This window comes from Capra hircus, chromosome 7 (assembly GCF_001704415.2).
Source record: "Capra hircus breed San Clemente chromosome 7, ASM170441v1, whole genome shotgun sequence".
Classification (NCBI taxonomy): domain Eukaryota; kingdom Metazoa; phylum Chordata; class Mammalia; order Artiodactyla; family Bovidae; genus Capra; species Capra hircus.
This window is the reverse complement of record NC_030814.1, coordinates 15,827,323-15,850,115: the sequence shown is the minus strand read 5'-3', so window position 1 is coordinate 15,850,115 and position 22,793 is coordinate 15,827,323. Positions and strand designations below refer to the sequence as shown.

General features: G+C 40.1%; 1 protein-coding gene across 1 annotated transcript in view; it reads left to right on the top strand.

Moving 5' to 3' along the window:
- FAM81B (family with sequence similarity 81 member B) overlaps positions 1 to 22,793 on the top strand; it is a 53,529-nt gene that overhangs the window by 17,779 nt on the left and 12,957 nt on the right. The window contains exons 4-7 of the mRNA XM_005683438.2: positions 434 to 677; positions 7,213 to 7,331; positions 17,466 to 17,595; positions 22,510 to 22,616. Of these exons, the coding sequence (XP_005683495.1) occupies positions 434 to 677; positions 7,213 to 7,331; positions 17,466 to 17,595; positions 22,510 to 22,616 (600 nt within the window). The remainder of the gene's footprint in view (positions 1 to 433; positions 678 to 7,212; positions 7,332 to 17,465; positions 17,596 to 22,509; positions 22,617 to 22,793) is intronic.

The following is a 22,793-nucleotide window of genomic DNA, read 5'->3' as shown; positions in this document are numbered from 1 at the left end:
GTCTTTGTATTTTTTCTTTTCTAATTCATTTTTTTCTTTTACTTTTTGTTGAACTTCTGACTCTTTTATTAATCTTTGCCTTTGACCTATCATTTCTCCCCGCAATTAGAAAGCAGCTCACTTCTCAATATAGGATCATCAGGCTTTAAATTTATATGGATCCAATTTGTCTTGTTAGAATAGCAGGTAACATGTAGAACAATTCCTGCTTGAAAAACATGGAAAATGGATGATACAAGATCAAGGCTTAAGTCAGACCCAGTTCTCAGATGAGGCATAAGCCAAGATTCTCACCATGCAGGGTTTAAAGTCCTACCAAACTTCTCCTCTCAGGAGAGAATATACAGGAGGCCAAGCGCAGCTGCAAGCTCTGGTTCTGGCTCCTCTAGCTCACCCTTGTAAAGTCCCGGTGTTGTTTCCTTTTCTGGACCAGGGGTCATTCTTTTCTTCCTGCCATTCCAAACACCCAGAGAAGTCAGCTAGAAGACAGACTCAACAACCAGGACCGCACCATAGCTTTCCTCCTTGAGCAAGCCTTCCGCATCAAGGAGGACATCTCTGCCTGTCTTCAGGGGACTCATGGCTTTCGCAAGGAGGAGTCGCTTGCCAGGAAGCTCCTGGAAAACCACATCCAGACCATCACCAGCATCGTCAAAAAACTCAGCCAGAACATTGAGGTAGTTCTTTATTTCCCATGTGTTGGCACCATTGCTTGACAAAGATTATCAACCGTCAGGGGCAGTTTTCAACTAGAGAAATGAGTCCCTATCATTAAGCTTAAATGATTACCATTTAGTTACCTCAGAGGGAAACAGTCAATATTTTAACTGCTCGTGTCATTCAACTTCTTTTAGTAGAAGCAAATTCTGTTCAAAAATTGTTGAATGTCTCTTTGTGACGGCAGAGACAATTGTTTAACATTAAATGTCAGACGTTGTGCTAAGGTGCTCATTTTAGTCTAACTCTCTAAGAGTCTATGAATGTGATCATTTCAAACAGAGGTTTTCATAAGGTAGTTGCGATGCCCGTTCATAGACACATCACATGTGACCCCCCGGATCTCTGTGACCCCATCTCCCGCACCTCTCTCCTTCACTCTGGCTACACTGTGCTCCCAGCACTTCCTAGGACACCCCAAACATGCGCCAGCCTCAGGGCCTTTGCACTTGCTATGAACTCGGGGTGGATCATCTTCTCCTAGACACTTCTGTGAAGGAATCTTCATTCCCGTCAGGTCCCTTGTCAGAGAACATTTCCTTGACAGGCCAATAGTCACAATCTCCCTTAAACCCCACCCTATTTTTATCCATAGTGCTTATTACAAACCACCATGGTCTAAACTTACTTATTGTGTTTCTGCTCCTAAGATATAATCTTTGTGAGGGCGGAGACTTCATTTTGTTCACTGCCAAATCCCACACCAAACCTATGACAATGAATGAGAGGTCATCAGTGACCTGTCAATATCTCCTGAACAGATGGATGAATGAATGATGTTTAAGGTATTAAAGGAAAAATAGTATTTCTGATCAAAAGAGAAAATGATTGTGTTAAACCAAGATGAGCTGATTCTTACCACAGATCTTTCAGAGTTTTTAATGTACCAGTGAGAATGATGAATCTCAGATAGCAACTTTCAGGCAAAAGTTCCAGAGAAAAAACTTTAAAACTCTGGCCTTATATGTGTGGAATTTTGAGAATTGACAACAATGCCCCCGCACAATACATGCCCTTTTCTCCTATTAGATAGAACAGTGGATTAGACAAAAACCATGAGATTGACCCAGAAATGACTTACTCATGACTTTGTATTTAATCCTAAGGATATCTGTTAATTTATTTTCTATCTGTAGACCCCATAATGCATTTGAGGGAATGTGAAAAGTTAAAAAATCTTGGTGAGCTGTTAAAAGGCACTTTATTGGTATTTAGTACATCCTGAATTGTCAGCAGTGCCTAAAGAGGCAATGTTACTTCTCAAGGTGGCCAAAGCTTTTTCCAGGACAATGAACTGTCATAAAAGTAAGGCGAGATACGTGATTCAGTGCCATTGAGATGATGAGAAAATCAAGCATAGCACAGGCACTAAAAGAAGATCCTAATTCAGGAGTCAAAGCGAAAGTGAAGTTGCTCAGTCGTGTCTGACTCTTTGTGACTCCACAGACTGTAGCCCACCAGCCTCCTCCTCCCATGGAATTTTCCAGGCAAGAATACTGGAGTGGGTTGCCATTTCCTTCTCCAGGGGATCTTCCTGACCCAGGGATCGAACCCAGGTATCCTGCATTGCAGACAGACGCTTTACCATCTGAGCCATGGGGATTGACAATTTAGAAGTCAAAACTTCTCGGTAATTGAAAAATAACAGCATTCTCAGAAATATCAAAAGGCTTCTAGAATGTTCTATATTTTTATTTCAGTGGTTGTTACATAGTCAATTATATTTGTCAAAATCTATCCAGAAATATGCTTTGATTTATATATTTTAATACATATTAATTATATTCCAATAAAATACTCTTAGCATTAAGGGGGAAAACATTTCTAGATACTAGAAATCTTGCTAAAAGTTTCTTTTCCAATCTTTGATTAGCTCTGAAAAAAGACAAAGCCAAAACTTTTTTTCCAAATACTATAAAATCTCAAAATATTTGCAGTCCTGTTAAGGGTTGGGCATATAGAAGAAAAATGACAAGGACTGGTCTGATTGTGCAGACAACTGAATTAGGAAATATTTAAAGTTTGTAGATGGGCTTGCTCTTGGAAGAAAAGCTATGACAAACCTAGACAGCGTATTAAAAAGTGGAGACATTTCTTTGCTGACAAAGGTCCAAATAGACAAACCTATGATTTTTCCAGTAGTCATGTATTGATGTGAGAACTGGACCATAAAGAAAGCTGAGCGCCAAAGAATTGATGCTCTTGAGCCATGGTGTTGGAGAATACTCTTGAGAGTCCCTTGGACTGCAAGGAGATTAAACCAGTCAATTCTAAAGGAAATCAGTCCTGAATATTCATTGGAAGAACTGATGCTGAAGCTGAAGCTCCAGATACTTTGACCATCTGATGCAAAGAGTAGAGCCATTGGAAAAGACCCTGATGCTGGGAAGGAATGAAGGCAGGAGGAGAGGGGACGACAGAGGATGGGATGGCTGGATGGCATCACTGACTCAATAAACATGAGTCTGAGCAAGCTCCAGGAGATAGTGAAGGACAGGGAAGCCTGGCATGCTGCAGTCCACGGGGTGGCAAAGAGTCAGATACAACTGTAGCAATTTAGCACAGCACACAGCACAAATGTTGTAGATATGAAGTTAAAACATTATGAAGAAGAAACTACTAAACTACCTTTAGTAAATAACTAAGACTATAAAGTAATAAATATTTAGATAAATGGTTGCTGTTCAAGTATTTTTTAAAAACCTAGTAAGTCAGCCCATTTTTAAATCAGCCAGCAAGATAGAAGCAAGTGTGAGCAGAAGTTTGCCTTGGGTTTTTAAAAGAAATGAAAAAAATTGTTTAATCAACCATAATTGTAGCAGTTCAGTTGCTTATTCCTTTTTAAAGTCAAAATATTTCTTTCTTAAGCTGGCAGCTCATTAAAGATTGAAAATCAATTTATTTTTAATTTAGGAAAAGAGAGTTTCATGAACAACATGGCTTTATTGCGTTTTTTCCCCAAGTTACATTAATAAAAGCAACACTTGTTTATTGTAGTTATTTGCAAGTTTAGGAAATAAATTTAAAACCTAGGGAAAATTTCTCATAATTTCACCACTAAATGACAGTTGCTACAAGCACCCAGATGCATCTGCCTCTGGTCTTTCCAGGCATTCCCTTTAGGAAGCTGAGACTATTGTTTGTAAGCATACCTTTAATATAAAGTTATATGATAAACTCTTTCATAGGTCATTAAAAGTTCTTTGTATGGTGCATAAATCATGGTTAGATTATTTATTCTCTTAATATTTAAATGTCTTTGTGCATAGATGTATCTACCTTTGTATTATTTCTATTGTATATGTTTTTAGAAATGGAATTACTGGGGTAAGAACACTGTAAAAACTCTTGACACTTATTGCCAAATTGTTTTCCAGAATGTTTATATCTATGTATACTTCCATTAGCCTTATACAAGAGTTCCATTAGCTTCCATTAGCTTTTTTCACTATACCTCTGCCAGCAATGAGATTTACTGTTTTTAATCACTGCTGATTTGATGGGATAGAAATGACACCTTTCTCTTCTTTTCACCTCTTAAAAACAACTATAACAGTTTACATTTTCTCTGCTGATATTCTGTTAATATCTTTTGCTGATTTAGTGCTTTTTAGTTATTATTTATGGGTTTTTTTAATTAAAAATAATAAGCAGGGATGCTTTGGTAAGTGTTTAAAAATCAGCAGTTTTTTTTCTGGGGGATAAAATACCTGCTTTATAGCATTTGCCTATTTCTATGGTGTAAATACATTCACTGTGATTGATTTCAAAAACCAACTGATGGGAGCTTTCCTAGTGGCTCAGTGGTAAAGAATGTGCCAGCCAATTTAGGAGACATGTGTTTGATTCCTGATTGGGAAGATCCCATGTGCCATGGAGCAACTGAGCCCATGCACCCCAACAATTGAGCCCATGCTCTAAAGCCCAGGATCCACTAGTGAGCCCACGTGCTGCAACGACGAAGCTCACATGCCCTAGAGCCATGCTGCAAAACAAGGAAGGCACTGCCATGAGAAGCCACAGAGCAGCACCCCGCTTGCCGCAGCTGGAGGAAGCCTGTCTATAGCCATGAAGACCCAGCACCGCCAACAATGAAGTAAAAATAAATAAAATTATTTAAAAAACCAGTTGATGTTACTAAACAAAAAGATGGGAAGAGACATACATACGCTATCGGTTCTCAAGAATAGGTGTATCCTGATTGCAACACGCAATGGAAACCCTCGGCGGTAACACTTGTTACAAATGTTCTCCCAGTTTGTTGTTTATATCTTAATTTTATTTATAATGAGTTTTTTAAACTTTTATGTAAGGTTTAATATTCCAATATTTTGCTTTTTGATGCCCTGCATTACTTTTAAGAATAGAAATTTCAGAGATGAAATAATCTCCTCCATTATCTGTCAGTTTTATGGCTTAACTTTTTAAATATTTTAAATCTATTTTTTTCTAAAATCTATACATATTCATGCATGATGTGAGGTATAGATCTAAACTGATTGTTTTCTGAGTGCACGCATGCTTGCTGAGTCGCTTCAGTCATGTCTGACTCTTTGTCATCCTATGGATGTAACCTGCCAGGCTCCTCTGTCCATGGAATTCTCCAGGCAAGAATACTGGAGTGGGTTGCCATGCCCTCCTCCAGGGGATCTTCCCGACTCAGGGATCAAACCTAAGTCTCGTACGACTTCTGCATTGGCAGGTGGGCTCTTTAACACTAGCACCACCTGGGAAGCCCTGTTTTCTGAATAAGTAACCAGAAATCTTAACAGCGTATGTGAAATTCCTTCCTCACTGACTTTGAGTCTGATATATGGCACATTTCTTTCTTACATTTACCAAGATCTTCACTAAATTACAATGATCAATTTAGCTAGGCATAGTTATTTAGCTGCACTCATTTCAAAAAGCTTTCCTATTTAATAGGGCATGTTCTCTTTTATCACTATTCTTTACCAAAACAAAGTAAAACACCTACTGTTAGAATCTGAATGTTTGTATCCCCACCAAAATTCCTATGTGAAATCCTAATGTCCAACGTGATGGTATTAGGAGGGACTTGGGTCATGAAAGTGGAGTTCTCAAAAAGCGGATTAGTGCCCTCATAAAAGAGACCTCACAGCGCTCCCTGGCCCCTTCCCCTATATGAAGATGAAGCAAGAAGTCAGCAGTCTGCAGCCCAGAAGAGGGCTCTCCCCAAAACCCAACCATGCAGGCACCCTAAATCTTGGACTTCCAGCTTCCAGAACTGTGAGAAATAGATCCCTCTTGTCATATAAGCTTCTTAGTCTGTGGTTTTTTGTCATGGTGGCCTGAGTGAACTAAACACCTATAGGTATGCAAAAATAAACCAGCCAAAACACAAAGACATAAAAAAACCTCTAGCTAGTATTCCTGACACTTGTATGTCTTCAGCTAAAGCTATATTTGCTCTTGGCTTGTCTCAATCTGCCAGTTTGCAAACGGGCAAGATTCTGTACATAGTCTTTGAAATTTTCATAATTCATTTCCTATAAAAATCCTTCTTTTCCTCAAAACATTCATAATCACAAATTTAACATGGTTCAGACCTTGGTAACATCTAGAAACTAACCTTTTTTGCTCCCCTAAAGCACAAAGTTGTCTGTGCTTCAAAAATTCTATTCTCTCAACACTTTTCTGAATAAATATATATTACATTTTATATGTCTTAACTTTACACTGGTATTTGTTTGAATATCAACCGAGATATAATTTTCTTCTATGGACAAGCGAAACAACTTATTTTTTATGTATGAGTGCCAAAAACTAAAGCCCACTGTTTGGAGGACCACCAAGCTGGTGGAATAGGGTAGTCAGATTCATTTCAAAACACTAAGACATAATGAGGACATGACGATGGATACTCAAGGCAAAATCTGAATACATTCAAGCCATAAATTTCTCATGTTCTCTAAAAAAAATCTAAAACAATAAACCTTTTCCACTCCATGTAAGTGAAACAGTTTTATTCAGATTTGCTCATTAGTTGTATTAGCCTCGTTACAGTTCCAGCTCAATCTATAAAGGGCCTTGCTTAATCCCATATGAAAGGTCCCTTTTCCTAAACTTGACTACCAATTATGAAAAAGGTTTTTGTGAAAAGTGTTAATGTCAAGGATGGTCACATCCACACAGCACAGTAACTAAGTTTGGCTTGACCCATATGGTATTTATAAAGAATTTAAATAAAATGTCAATATTTTCAAAGTCAGCAATTTAACATAAAATCTGGATTTCCAGCTTCTGTTGAGACACTGTTGAACCATCATGCCCACCTGGCAACTGTCAGCAGGACTCAAGCCATCACTGCCTCCCTCGGATATAGCAGGGATGGCATCCAACCCAAGACTCTCACTCATTTGCACTATCAGCCTAAGAAGGGAAATGCACTCAGTTTGTAACCTCTACTATAAATGATATTTTCTTATCATGTATGATGGGAAATTAATGGGAACTTTAACTCAAATATTGCAGATGATAGAAGAACAAATAAAAGCTCGGGATCTGGTGGCCACAGGAACTAATTTCGCAGTACAGGACCTCAGCAACAAACACCTTCAAGGAGTTGGAGATCTTCGAGGAAGAGTAGCCAGGTGAGAAGAAACGTTAACTAATGCTTAGCAGTCAGTTTTGGCCACTGAATTCTCATCCCTAAATAAGTTCTATATTGTAGAAAACAGAATACTGTCTTTAAGCTAAATGGTAAGATAGTAACTGAGAAAGTGTATCATGAAATTTGAAAGTCTCATGGTGCCTGTGAGATCCAAGGGTTCTATAAAGAACCTCTTATACAGGATGCCTAGTTTGGTTTCATCTGCAAATGACAAGTCTTGTCTTTACAGCCCTCAGGTGTCCAAATGCCAACATCTATATACAAAGACATGCCCTTAAAACTGCATATAGAATCCCTGATGTCTCAAATTTTAATGACTTTAACATTTAAGATATATAAGAATTCCAGAATAAAATTTTGAATGATTTTTTTTTGTATGAGACTGAAAAAATTCATGATGCACAGCTCAGCAAAAATCTGTAGGCATTGACCACGGCAGGACCATTCTGGTTGACACATCAGAGATGACCCGTGAGTGGCTGACCGTGGACACCTTTCCATCTGACTGTCTCCCGCCAGCACCTCATTCCTCTCTCCAGAAACACCCCCACTTTCATCTCATTAATCTGCTCTGCATAATCGGGTGATTAACGCCTAAGACAAACCTTTCCTAGGGCATCCGTCCATTCAATTCAACAAAAAATGTAAACACTCACCAATGCCAGGCAGTGTTCTACAGTTCAGGGGTTCAGCAACATGATCGTCTTCCTATAACTTCACAGTCTACCTGGGAAAACATAAGCAACAAGGTGAGTGCTGTAATGAAAGCCTGCGGTGCCGCGGGAATATGCCAATCAGATTGGGGCATAAACTGGCTTCCTGGAGGAGGTGACACTTGAGGTGAGTTTTGAAAGACTGTAGCAGTTAACCAGCCAGGGATAGGAAATGTACTTCACATAGGAGGAAAGATGTGTGCAAAGGGACTGTGGGATAAGTTACTGTGACGTGTTCAGGGCTTCCCTGGGAGAAGGCTATTTTAGTTGTGGTATTTAGGGAGAGATGGGAGATTGGGAGATGAAGCTAGAGAAATGATCCAGAGTTGGATGATGAGGGATCTTTGGTCAAAGTAAAAAGTTTGAACTTTATGTAAAAGGTTATAAATAGCCATGGGATGATTTTAAGTAAGGGGATAACATTCACTAACCTTTTGGTAGTAGCTGAATTGGTGGAGTACAGAAATAATATATGAAGATGCAAAGAAGCCTATTGAAGCAATCAAGGTGAGTCTAAACTAAAACTCTGCCATGCCAAGTCCAGAGCAGGTAACAGACATCAGGAAAACAGAATCTACAAAATTTGTACATGTGTATGTTTGTGTGAATGTGTGTACACACATAGGTACAAATATACACACATATACAAGGTTATGTGTATATATAATTTATACTTCTAAAATACATAAAATTATATATGCTTTTATATAACATTGGATAAATAGAATTTTTACAATATTTGGCTAAATGAAGCAAGATAATAAAACAACCCACCACTTTCCTTAGATGCGCCATGATTTTACAAAGAAGATAAGCACCAAAATCTCTTGAATCAAACTTGGAATCTGGTTCAATTTGGTGGTGCACTGATAACACTATTCCAGGCAAGAATACAGGAGTGGGTTGCCATGTCCTCCTCCAGGGGATCTTCCTAACGCAGGGATCAACCCCCATGTCTTACATCTCCTGCATTGGGAGACAGATTCTTTACCACTAGCGCCACCTGGGAAGCCCCTGGTTTTTGTAGATTCCACATATAAATAAGATCATACAACTTTTTGTTCTTCCTGTGTCTAGCATATTTCACTTGGCATAATATCCTGCAGATTTATACATGTTGTCACAAATGGCAAAGTCTCCTTCTTCTTTGAGGCTAAAAATTTTGTGACTCCATGTCACTGGAGTCCGGTATTCTTGCCTGGAGAATCCCATGGACAGAGGAACCTGGTGGGTACATAGGGTCACAAAGAGACAGACAAGACTGAGCCTGAGACACAGACACACAGACACAGACACACAGACACACAGACACACAGACACAGACACAGACACAGACACACACACACACACACACACACACCCCGCTTATTTCCGAATCTTGTTTATTGTGAATACCGCCGCAGTTAACATGAGAGGATATATTTCTTCCATGTATTCATTTCATTTTCTTTGGATACATATCCAGTAGGGGGATTTCCAGAAGACAGTTCTATCTTTAACTTTTCAGTCTCCATACTATGTTATATAATGGCTATACCAATTTACATTCCTGCTAACAGTGTGGAAGGATTCCCTTCTCTCCACATCTGCACCAATACTTCGTATAATACTCATCTTAACAGGTATGAGGTGACATCTCATGGCTTTGATTGGCATTTCCCCAGTGATTCGTAATATAGAGCTCCTTTTCATGTACCTGTTGGCCATCTGTCTCTTATCTTTGGGCAAACATCTAGACAGGGTTTTGCCCATTTTTAAAACCATGTGACCATTTAAAACTACTTGTTTTCCTGTGGTTCCCAAGGGACTTACAGAGGAGCTCCCCCAGTTCTAGAGTTAGGTGATTTGGGAGCCAGTTTCTTGGATAGCAGCTAGACACACTTCACTCCCCAGGGAGAATCTGGGATTTGGTGGTTCCCTCCCAGCTGTAAGGTGCTGAACCAGGGATGGGGGTGGCATGTGTATATCTCAACTTTTTTGACCCTTTTTGATGTGGGTATTTTCTCAGTTGCCTGATGTGTAGGAGTCTCTAAACCACCTTCTAGATTTTTCCCAGAGGGATTGGATCTGAATTTTGCTGTTTATTTGGTGCATCTGAGGGATGAGGGAAAAATCAAGAGCCTCCTAGTCCTCCGTCTTGCTCTCTGATCGCTAACTTACCTCCTCTTTAATGTGAAGCAGTGATTTTAGGAAAAGGTCTTATTTTTTCTTAAAATGTCTTCCTTTTATGATAATTTCTTGAATCTAGTGATTTAAAACAGAATCTGGCTAAAAGCCAGGAGATTTAAATTCACTCTTCCTCTTTTTCCTTTCCATATTTTTGCAGGCAAGTGACCCATGGACCAGCTGAGGCAGAATAATTACTTTCCTTCAACATATGTTGACCTTAATTCCAATTAGCATCTTGGCATAAGAGTGAACTAAGTTGATTATTTTAACATAAGTCCTAGCAAACCTTTTACTGCTTCATGAATCAAACTCAATATTTGATAACAACTATGTACTTTTGAATTTTATACCTTATTTCCCTCTCCAATATAGTGGCAGTTTAAAAGCAAGTACTTCCAATGAGATGAGGTTCTCAAAGTTGTCTGCCCGATTTTGATATCTTGTACTCTATTTGATCGGAGAAGGCAATGGCAACCTACTCCAGTACTCTTGCCTGGAAAATCCCATGGATGGAGGAGCCTGGTAGGCTGCAGTCCATGGGGTCACACAGAGTCAGATATGACTGAGCAACTTCACTTTCAGTTTTCACTTTCATGCACTGGAGAAGGAAATGGCAACCCACTCTAGTGTTCTTGCCTGGAGAATCCCAGGGACAGGGGAGCCTGATGGGCTGCCGTCTATGGGGTCACACAGAGTCAGATATGACTGAAGCGACTTACCAGCAGCAGCAGCACTCTATTTGATAAATTAGCCTTGTATGCAAAAAAGAAAATGGCCAGCATGTGAAGGGCAGCCATACAGCCATGTATGATGGCTCTAAAGCAACCAGAGCAGACCAACCCTCCATCCATATTTGACTATTTGGGACCCTATGAAATTAAAAGACACTTACTCCTTGGAAGGAAAGTTATGACCAACCTAGATAGCATATTCAAAAGCAGAGACATTACTTTGCCAACAAAGGTCCGTCTAGTCAAGGCTATGGTTTTTCCTGTGGTCATGTATGGATGTGAGAGTTAGACTGTGAAGAAAGCTGAGAGCTGAAAAATTGACACTTTTGAACTGTGGTGTTAGAGAAGACTCTTGAGAGTGCCATGGACTGCAAGGAGATCCAACCAGTTCATTCTAAAGGAGATCGGTCCTGGGTGTTCTTTGGAAGGAATGATGCTAAAGCTGAAACTCCAGTACTTTGGCCACCTCATGCGAAGAGTTGACTCATTGGAAAAGACTCTGATGCTGGGAGGGATTGGGGGCAGGAGGAAAAGGGGAAGACAGAGGATGAGATGGCTGGATGGCATCACCGACTCGATGGACATGAGTTTGAGTGAACTCTGGGAGTTGGTGATGGACAGGGAGGCCTGGCGTGCTGCGATTCATGGGGTCTCAAAGAGTCAGACATGACTGAGCGACTGAACTGAACTGAAGGCAAATCTGCCTATCAGTTCAGTTCAATCACTCAGTCGTGCCTGACTCTTTGCAACCCCATGGACTGCAGCATGCCAGGCTTCCCTGCCCATCCAACTCCCAGAGCTTGCTCAAACTCGTGTCCATTGAGTCCGTGATGTCATCCAACCATCTCATCCTCTGTCATCTTCTCCTCCTTCCTCCACTCTCCTGATGCCTCCAAAATCCAGCATCAGGGTCTTTTCCAATGAGTCAGTTCTTCACATCAGGTGGCCAAATACTGGAGTTTCAGCTTCAGCATCAGTCCTTTCAATGAATACTCAGGACTGATTTCCTTTAAGATTGACTGGTTGGATTTCCTTGCAGTCCAAGGGACTCTCAAGAGTCTTCTCCAACACCACAGTTCAAAAGCATCAATTCTTTGGCACTCAGCTTTCACATTTCAAATCTGCATATGAAATAACTAAATTGTGTTGATGTGCAATTAAAAGTGTAAGACACGTCCTTTGAAGAGGCACTAATGATATTATTTGGATACTGTCAACTTTTGAAAAGAGTGAGGACTTCTTGTTAAAGATATTTTTACTCCACTCTTCTCACCTGAGACATCTCCATGCCAGTAAAAATAAAAGGAGGAAAACAAAAATGTCACCTTTAACACAACATGGAAGTTGCTGCAACCACTAACGACAAACAGAGCACGCGTACCAAACAGATGTGTGGACCGAATATCCTCCTCCGACCTGAAATATCATGATCTCCTCCAAATCAAGAGGCGTCATCCCCAAAGGCATAGACCAAATCTGTTGAATACATGAGTATTAACCTAGGGGATGGGGTGAGTCACAGGAGAAATAGGAAATATCCTTGAGAGATTCAAGGCAGCAGCACAGAATAGCAGAGACCGCAGAGCTGAAGAGGCACGCGTGACATTTATCATCTGGGATCCCCCCCTTCTTACCAGTTTATGCCTAAGAGAAACTGGCTGAGGTGCAACAGGCTGAAGAAGGAGAAGAGGTGATGGCATCATGTTGAAGAATCCATGATGCTGATGTGCTGTGAGATACACCAATCTGGCCTTTGAGGAGAGAGTGGGGAGATGCACCCCTTCCCTGGGTCTAAAGAAACAACAGACTTGATAGCGACGAGGCTGAGTAGAGGAGCTGGACTACTTCCCCGCGAAACACACCCTCGCTGACCGGCGGGTGGCCAGGACCACAGAGGATGGGAGAGTGGGACTTACGAAGAATCTGTGCGTGAAAGCCGCCACTGCCACCACCCAGGCAGAGGGGGATCGATAGACAGATGGATAAAAGCACAGGGCTGATGAATACACCTCAAGACAGGAATTATCCGGAAAAATACAGGAACAGTTCAAATCCAAGTCTGAAATTTGGATTCTTGGAAACTTGGATTCTTGAATTCTTGGAAACTCCTGGTTTCCAAGAATTCGTGAAAAGCAAAAGAAAAAGATTGCTGGTTGAACTGTCGCACGTAATTTTGCTCCTTCCAAAAGCCTAAGTAAAAAAATATTTTTCTCTTTAAAACGTAAGCCCACAAAGACAGGGAACATCAGCCTAGCAACGCTGGAACCTGGAAGGCACACACGTGGAAACTGATTTAGCAGAAGAAATGAGACTGATTTTCAAGCCCTGGAATAAGCCGAGGATGACCTGGTTTCATCCCCATGGAATTCTCACAGGCTTAGGGGTGGGCTGCACCCCTAAGTGTGGGTGAAGGTGGGCACTTGCCTCCAGGGAGAGGAACCAAGAGACACAGGGAGAGACGGAGCCAGGAATCACTGTGGTGTGTTCTTAGCCTTCTCATTATTACTGACTTTCAAACTACAAACATGTTTTACTTTGATAAATGATAAAAAGGTTTTCCCCAAAATAGAGGTTATCAGCTAACAAAAGGAAATAGATAAACCAGAATTGTTCAGGGATAGGAGAAAGAAAAAAATTAAATATTACAGAGATTCAATCTACTTTAGAAGCCACCCCTCCCAAAAAGAATACATACAACTGAAAACAAATTATTTCTTAAAAAACCTGAGCAAGTCACACAAAACAAAAAGAAAATGTTTTTTCATATAAAAATGGTTATGGAGAAATGATGTATAGGGCAGAAAACAGAGACTCCATTCAGCAGAGAACTGAGAGGAGCTCCAAAAGAAGAAGAACAAATTCTTCAGAAGAAAAAAAATATGGATATAAGAGAAGAAAGATTTCTTGAAACAGAGATTAGAATCTATAGATCAAAGGGGAAATCTGCAACACCAGAAAAATTTATATGAGCGCAATTAAACCAAGATATCCTGGTTTGAAGTCACTGATTATCAAAAAGAAAGAATCACTAGAAGAAAGCAAAGTGAAAAAGAATCGTTAGACATCTAGGCAGACTAAACAGATCCCATTAAGAAAAGAAAAAACTTAGTCATCGCAGACTTGTCCACGTCAAACACTGTCAGGTGAGAAGGGAGAAATGTCTCTCCTGTTCTGAACAAAAGAAACGTGACTCAATAATGTTTTCTTAACCAAATTACCTTTCAAAGAACAAACAGACGGGCATTCTCAAGCGTTCAAGGATGTAAACAGTCCAATGCTCATGGCCCCTTTGTTTGAACTCCAGATGACAAAATCTGGCCAACCAAGGAATAAATCAAAATAAGGATCTCAGATAAGAAATCATAGTTTTAAAACACTGGGACTGCCCTGGTGGTCCAGCGGCTAAGATTGCACACTCACAGTGCAGAGAGCCTGGGTTCAATCCCTGGTCAGAGAACGAGATCCCACATGGCACAGCTAGGGGTTTGTGTGCCTCAGCGAGAATCAAGGATCCTGTGTCCTGTGCCTGGGACTCAGCACAGCCAAATAAATGCATACATTTTAAAATGACTGTCTAATAGAGTCTAAATATAGAATGAAGGTTAAAGAGCGGGAACTCTAGCGGCAGAACACACTGTACATGTTTAATCTGATATTTTTAAAACAGAAAACCCATTAACAAAAACTGTTGGAAGAGCAAGTATATAAACATTTCTTTTTTTTCCCCTTTGGCATAGGGTCAACGGAGAATAAAGTTGAATTGTAGTTGTAAAAAGTACAATGATTCCAATCTATGATAGCTTTTTATAACTTCATTTTTAGAAATATCTCTTGTAGTAGGGGTGTGTGTATGTATATATACACACACATACACATACACCTGAAGTTCAGCAATTGCTTCATTTTTCACTACAGTTACCTTTCCTTAGGTTAAATTAAATTAAAATTCAATGTAATGTTTTTAACTAAAACTCATACATATAATCTGAATATTCTAAAATTATTTTATTTCTTCCTATCTCCATGTGTCTATATAAGATGTGTATACATATAATGGTGAATGAAATAATAACCAAATGTTAACAATGATTATTTCTGAAAAGTGGGATTTGAGATGATGTTAACACTCTCCTTTGTTCTTTTTTTGTATTGTGTGTAATTTTTTTATAACAGGAATTTGTTATTTTCATAGAAACAATAAAATCACTTCAAAGGAGAGAAAGAGAAACTTCTTTTAAAATATGGAGTACAGCCTTGAAAAACCATTAATCTTTGATCTCAGGGTGGAGTTAGGCTAGTTGGGTAGGAATGGGATGGGGTGAAAATAATTAGATGATAACTCTCAAGCTGAGGAAATAAATAACTGCTGATCTTGTGTGGGTGCTTCCTCCATGCCAGGTACTGGCTAAATGCTCTGCATTCATTATCTCCTTTTATCCTTAAATAACCCTATGCAGGACCACTCTTCAGGACAATCACTTATGGTTTGGAAGGCTGAGCATACAGCATTCCAGGAGACACTGTACACATTACCCCCATGTGTCTGGCACACCCTGGAGTTTTGCAGGGGACAGACTCTGCAGCTACATGCGGGACCGCAGCATTGGTACCCACTTTTCTCAGATAGGACTTCCCTGGTGGCTCATATGGTAAAGCATCTGCCTACAATTCAGGAGACCCAGGTTCAATCCCGGGGTTGGGAAGATCTCCTGGAGAAGGAAATAGCAACCCACTCCAGTATTCTTGCCTGGAAAATCCCATGGACGGAGGAACCTGGTGGGCTATAGTCCATGGGGTCGCAAAGAGTGGGACACGACTGAGTGGCTTCACTTTCACTTTTCTCAGATAAGGAAAACTGAAACTTACAGACATTAAGAGAATTGTCCCAGCTCACAAACCTGGGAAGCAGTAGAAGCCAGACTCACAGCCTGATCTACCTGACTAAATCCTGAACCATGAACCTACAACACACAAACCAGTGGTCCCTGAGCAGGTAGCAGGTGTGCTGGGTGAGAGGTGGCTGGCAGTAGTGATAGCAACAACTATTTCCCTGTGTGTGCTAAGTCGCTTTAATCGTGTCCATCTCTGTGACCCCGTGAACTGTAGCCCGCCTGGCTCCTCTGTCCACGGGATTCTCCAGACAAGAATACTGGAGTGGGTAGCCATGCCCTCCTCCAAGGGGGTCTTCCCGACCCAGGGGAACCCCTCTCTCTTATGTCTCCTGCATTGGCAGGCAGGTTCTTTACCATTCACACCACCTGGGAAGCCCATTTCCTTATAGCCTTTGATTCCCTTCTAACCAACAGTGAGGTTGTTCTGACAATAACAGTTTATATACACAAATGTGTAAAATGACTTTTGCCCGTGACTTAGGTGCTTCCAGTTTGAATCAGATTAATCCCTGATTTTTCCTCCTGGCAGTCTGCCCACCCCTCATCCATGATCTGGTGTCCTTTCAAGAGGTTTCTCAAGAGGTTAGCTCACCTTTAGCTCAAATTTGACACCAAAATTAAGAAAAAGAAAGTCACTTTTGGATCCTAAAGAAAATGTTGACAGCCACAAAGCAATGTTTATAGCACTTATCGTGACAATATGAAAATATAGTTCCTAATAGATGTTATTTGATAACAGTCAAAACGGTTACTTGATAAAAGGGCAAACTTCAAAGTGATGTCTGGTAACTCATTTATTAATACACAAAACACAACCCTACAGGGCTTTCTGTCCTACCCTCCACACAGGTATGAGTGCATTGAAACTGATAATACAGTAAGTCGCCTGCTCTCTCCTAAGGGAGGCCTTGAGTGGAGTAGTGGGTGGGATTCCCTGACATCCTGGGAAGATGGTTAATCTGAATTTCAATGCCATTTCACTAGGATTCCTCCCTGAAAATGCCAAATGCCACCTTATACGCCTAAGCCTCATACATGTCTTAGTGTGGATCCTTTTTGTCCTAAGACAACACTTAACTGAGGCCACTTAAGGAGCAGGAGTTTTCACTGGGGCTAAGAGAAAAGATGCTGTCCTTTGAAGATGGGTTGGGAATCTCTGGTAGGCTGGGACACTTTATCTAGCCAAAGGGGAATTGATGATCTGGGAGATAAGAAAAGAGGGCTAAAGGGAAGAAAGAGGATTCAGAACACAATATAGAAGAGGAAAAAGCTTTAATTTTGCCTAACCGCAGGCACCAGGGAGTATGCCCCCAAACCTCAAAATCTATTGGAATTCCTATAACTGAGTTAATATATCTTATGGCTGAAAATCTGTATCTACCGAGTTTTCCCCAATGTCTTCATCTGCTCCAACTGAATGCTTTAATTTGGGCCAGTGTTTCATTCAGGAAAAAAGAAGAAGATGAGGGAGATTTCTGTATATGCTCCTACGTCTGCCAAATCACTATTCAAAGAACTTTAGAACTCTTGCCATCAAATGAATGCATAGATTCGACTATAGTATTAAAAATGTTATCGATCTCACATCTAATTTTCATCTTGCCACTAGATGTGATTCCAGCATCATGAAGCTTTCTGGAGATATTCACTTCATCAGAAATGAGCACCAGCAACTTGAAAAAACAATTCAGGAGTTGATGTCTTCCTTACAAACTGTTTCTAAGAACTTGGATATGAAGGTAACAGAAAAATTTTGAAACTCTTATGTACTACTGCTAGAAGTAAGAGCTTCTCAGATGGTGCTAGTGGTAAAGAACTGGCCTACCAACTCAGGAGACATAAGAGATGCGGGTTCGATCCTTGGGATGGGAAGATCCCCTAGGGAAGGAAATGGCAACCCATTGCAGTGTTCCTGCCTGGAGAACCCCACGGACAGAGGAGTCTGGCAGGCTATGGTCCATAGGGTCACAAATGAAGTGACTTAGCATGCATGCATGCCAGAAGTAAGATCATTATGACTTACCAAAATGCTCAAGCAGCAGTTACTCAAAAGAACTCTTTTCCTCCAAAGGGTTTAAGTATAGCTCATGACTTAATGAGTGCCTTGAGGAACCTGGTGGGCCACAGTCCACAGGGTCACAAAGAATCGGACAGGACTGAGAGACTAACACTTTCACATTTTCTTATGTTCCAAAACAGCCACTCATTGGAAGCATATGCTACCTGATTCTAAGGTTGCCATCATTTCCTTGCTTTCTAGGTTCTTCTCTCTTTTCTTTTTCTTCTTTTTTTTTTTGGCCTTGCCATGTGGTATGTGGAATCTTAGTTCCCCAACCAGGGATTGAATCCTATTCTTGGACTGTCAGGGAAGGCCCACCGGCTACAACTGGAGAGAACAAGCAAAGGAATTTTCCATAGAAGTTATTTCTATTAAAGGTTCAGCATAAACCTGAGTTCATCACATTACATCCTAGCAATGGGTTATGTTTCTTACAAAACAAAACACAAGTTTTGGCCTGGATTTTAAAGACCATCTCTACACTGGCCCCTGCGTATCTCTACAGCTCACCCTCATGTTTCCTGGCTCACCCTTTATACCAGTGATGCTGAACCACCTGTAGTTCCCTCACTCCAGAATACAGCACTGCCTCCGTGTTCTCTGTGCTCTTTTTGCCTGAAACGTTTAAAGAATCCACCTGCAATGCAGGAGACCTGGGTTGGGAAGATCCCCTGGAGGAGGGCATGGAAACCCACTCCAGTACCCTTGCCTGGAGAATCCCATGGACAGAGGAGCCTGGCGGGCTCCAGTCCATGGGGTGGCAAAGAGTCAGACACGACTGAGCGACTAAGCACAGCACAGCACTTTCACCTTCACAGGCACTGGTTTAGTGAAAAGAGCCAATGCAAGCTCTTCAATGCCCTACTTTGTCATGTGCCTTGTGTGAGAGAAACACATCTCCTCTGAAGGCATTTGGGCAGAACAAAGTGGAAACCCTTTGGAAACTGGGGGAGATGGAAGCCTGGTGCTTGATTATTTGTTCATATGAGTCCGTCTACAGAAAGCAGAAGGTACAGAGGGGGCACAAAGCTTACAGCAGCCCCATCGGGCTGGTCCATCTCCCTACAAACCCACCTAAGCAGTCCTAATGGTTTGGGGGTTGATTATCTTAGTTTTTCAAGGTGATCATATCAACAACAAATCATAACAGCTTTATCTCTAGTTTTCTGATTACTTAAGGCTTTGACCAGAACTTCCAGAACATTGTTACATAAAAGTGGTCAAAGAAGGCAGCTTATGTAGTTCCTGATTACACTGGAAATGTCTTTGCTGTTGGCTATTGGTTTGATTTATTCTTAATTATATTAAGAAAGTACCCATCAATTCCTACTTTACTTAAATTTTATTAGAACTGAACATTTAACTTTATAAAATGCCTTTTGGACATTAACAAATGCCTAATTCAGCATGATTGGTTTTTTGTTTTGGGTTTTTTGTTGTTAGCTTATTTTTTTGGCCTTCTAATGGGCTACATCAAAGCATTTCCCAATGCTGAAACATTCTGGCATTTCTGTAAGGAAAACTGTACAGTCTTTGTAACAACTCAGTATTTAATTTTGCATCTAACCTCAAAGGTTATATTAGATTCTAGTTTCTCTCTCCTTAGTTTTTTTAAGGGAATACATACATGATTCAAAATCAAATCTATATGAGAAAATACACCTTGAGAATTTCCACTTCCATAGCTGTCCCCAGTAATCACACCCATTCGTGCTACTCACAGGGAACCATTTTTATTAGCCTATTATGAATCCTTTCCATATGCTTTTACAGGTAGTTCAGTTCAGCTCAGTCGTGTCCGACTCTTTGCGACACCATGAACCGCAGCACGCCAGGCCGCCCTGTCCATCACCAACTCCCGGAGTCTACCCAAACCCATGTCCATCTAGTCGGTGATGCCATCCAACCATCTCATCCTCTGTCGTCCCCTTCTTCTCCTGCCCTCAATCTTTCCCAGCATCAGGGTCTTTTCAAATAAGTCAGCTCTTTGCGTCAGGTGGCCAAAGTATTGGAGTTTTAGCTTCAACATCAGTCCTTCCAATGAATACCCAGGACTTTACAGGTAGAAGCAAATACAAATTCATATTCTTATTTCCTCCTTTTTACACAAAAGATAGCATATTATAAGTGTATGACTATGCACCTGTTTTTTTCTAAATAAACATATCCTAGAGGCCCATCCTATCAGTACCTGGAGGGCTTCCTCATTCTTTTTCACAACCGTGTACTTTTCCTCTGTGTATAATAGCTCATTTAATCAGTCTCTCACGGATCAACATTTGGATTCTTTTCACTAATTTGCTCTTTCAAACAATGCTACAGTGTGTAACCTTGCACTTATGTCATTTTCTATGTCTGTAGAATAAACACCCAGAAGTGGGATTGTGGGGTCAAAGGTACTGTGCTTGTTCTCTTGAAAGATCTTGCTCTCTGCAGAGTTTTTACCATATTGCATACCCACCAGCAATATATAATATGTCCTATATTCCCATTGCCTCACCGCTGAGTGTTGTTTGACTTTTGAATTTACCTTTCTTAAAGGAAAAGACATCTGTTTTAATTAGCCTTTATTACATGTTTTCATTTATTTAAGAGCTAGTTGTATTTCTTTTCCAGTGAGCTACCTGTTCATATCTTTTATCCACTTCTCTGTTGGGCTATTGTCCTCTTTCTTTTCAATTTCCAGGAGCTCTTTATGCGTTAGCAAGGTGAGTTGATTCCCTATAGTGTGAGCTGCAAATACATTTTTCCAGTTTTTCACGTCTCCTTCAACTTTTGGTTTGTACATGGTCTCTATTTATAGCTGAATGTATCAGTCTTCTTTTTACGTGTGTATGTGGCTTCTGAGATTTGAAGTCACAGAGCTTCCTCACACAAAGGCTTGAAAGGATTGCTTATATTTTCTTCTAACACTTTCAGGGCTTTATTTATATTCAAATCCTGGATCCGTTTTGGAATCTTTTTCTAAAATAGGATTGCCTTCATTATCATTTTAATTATTGAGACCTTGTAGTGTTTTTAATATCTGATAGGGCTAGTCTCTCCACTGTTTCTTTTTTCCCTTTTCCTAGTGATAACTGCTTTTGCAAATGATTTTAAGATTAGTCTGTCTAGGTCCAGCAAGTAAGCTGACAGATAACGCTGCTTTAATTTTAATTGAAACCATGTAAAATTAAAAAATTAACTTTCAAACTGACATAGTCATAGTGCTGTGTGTTTTATCCAAGAACACAGGGTACTTTCCATTTGCTCAGTTTTGTTTTTATATCCTTCAGGAGTGGTTTCAAATTTTCCTGATGTAGATTTGTTTATCTTAAATATATGTTGAGACTTCATCCTTTTTTTTAGTTAATTGTTATGGGGCTTTTATTATATCTTCTAACTACTTGTTAGTTGTGTATAAAGGCTGTATTAATTTGATACTTCATGAATTGTCTTCTTGATTATAGTAATTTTTCATTTGGTCTTTGGTTTTTCCAGACACACAATAATATGATTTGTAAGTAAAAATCATTTGGCCTCACCTTTTTCCATTTTCATATGTATAATTTCTTTTCTCTAAGTGTTTTGAATAATAACTCTGGTACAATATTAAGTAATAATGCAGAGACAGAGGGCATCCTGGTCTTGTTCCTGACTTTAACAGAAATGTTCCCAGTGTTTCCCCTCTGATGGAAGAAATAAACTTTCTCAATAAATCTGTTTCTTGATGACTCAGACTGTAAAGAATCTGCCTGCAGTTCAGAAGACCCAGGTTCAATCCCTGGGTTGGGAAGATCCCCTGGAGAAGGAAATGGCTACCCACTCCAGTATTCTTGCCTGGAGAATCCCATGGAGAGAGGAGCCTGGCGGGCTACAGTTCACAAGGTTGCAAAGAGTTGGACACAACTGAGCGACTAACACAGCAGCATTCCTACTTTACTAAGGTTTTGCAAATCAAGAAAGTTTATAAAAGTAAATGCCTTGTGATATAAAGGACAGCATAATGACTATAGTTAACAATTCCAAGTTGCATATTTGAAAGTTGCTGAGAGAGCAGATCCTATGTTTAAAATGTCCTAAGTTATTTCACTTGGAATTTATTTGTGCTCATGTCAGAATTCTACCTAGAAATTCCCGAGGCCTGATCTTAGACCACTCAGGTGTTTTCTTTGCAGAGCCCAATTGTGCACTGCAGCATTTATTCAATAGCATTTGGTGAGCCCGTACCATTGGTCATCTAATGTGTCCTGAGGATACAGTGGTGATAAAAGATAGAGTGGCTTATATTGTAACTGGGGAGACAAAGAAAAGCAACAATCAAACCAACAAACTGATAAACCAATGTCAATAGCATGCTTTTGTTATATCATTAGATGGTTTCTTATCAAAAAGATTATTATAGACAGCAGAAGGGAACATGCCCCCATTGTTCTTTCCCTGAAGGTAGTGCTATAACTGTTGAATCATTCCTTTGACAAAAATCATTTTCAAATGCAAGCATGCTTTAGGCTCAGGTCTTTATTCTGGGCTCCTTTAGGAATAAAGTATAATGAATGTAAGTGCTAGTGGTTTTGTTCACACACAAAAAGGCTCCCTTTTGTACTTTCATTAGGTAATGCAGCTCTTAGAAAAGATAGAGGCTTCCAGTTCTGAGCAAATCTCAAGTTTAAAGATGGTCCAGGGGGATTATCGCCACGAAATGAACCTTTTGGAGTTCAAGTAAGTGAATGGGAGATTTTTAATTCTGTTTAATGCATTCCAAAGGGTTTTGCCTAATGAAAGCATTAGCACTAAATAAAATCCTATTCCAGGAATTTGAACCTGGCCAAGAAATAAAGCAACACAGTGATGTGCAGATAATATTTTATACTAGAGGGATTCATACCATATTTTATT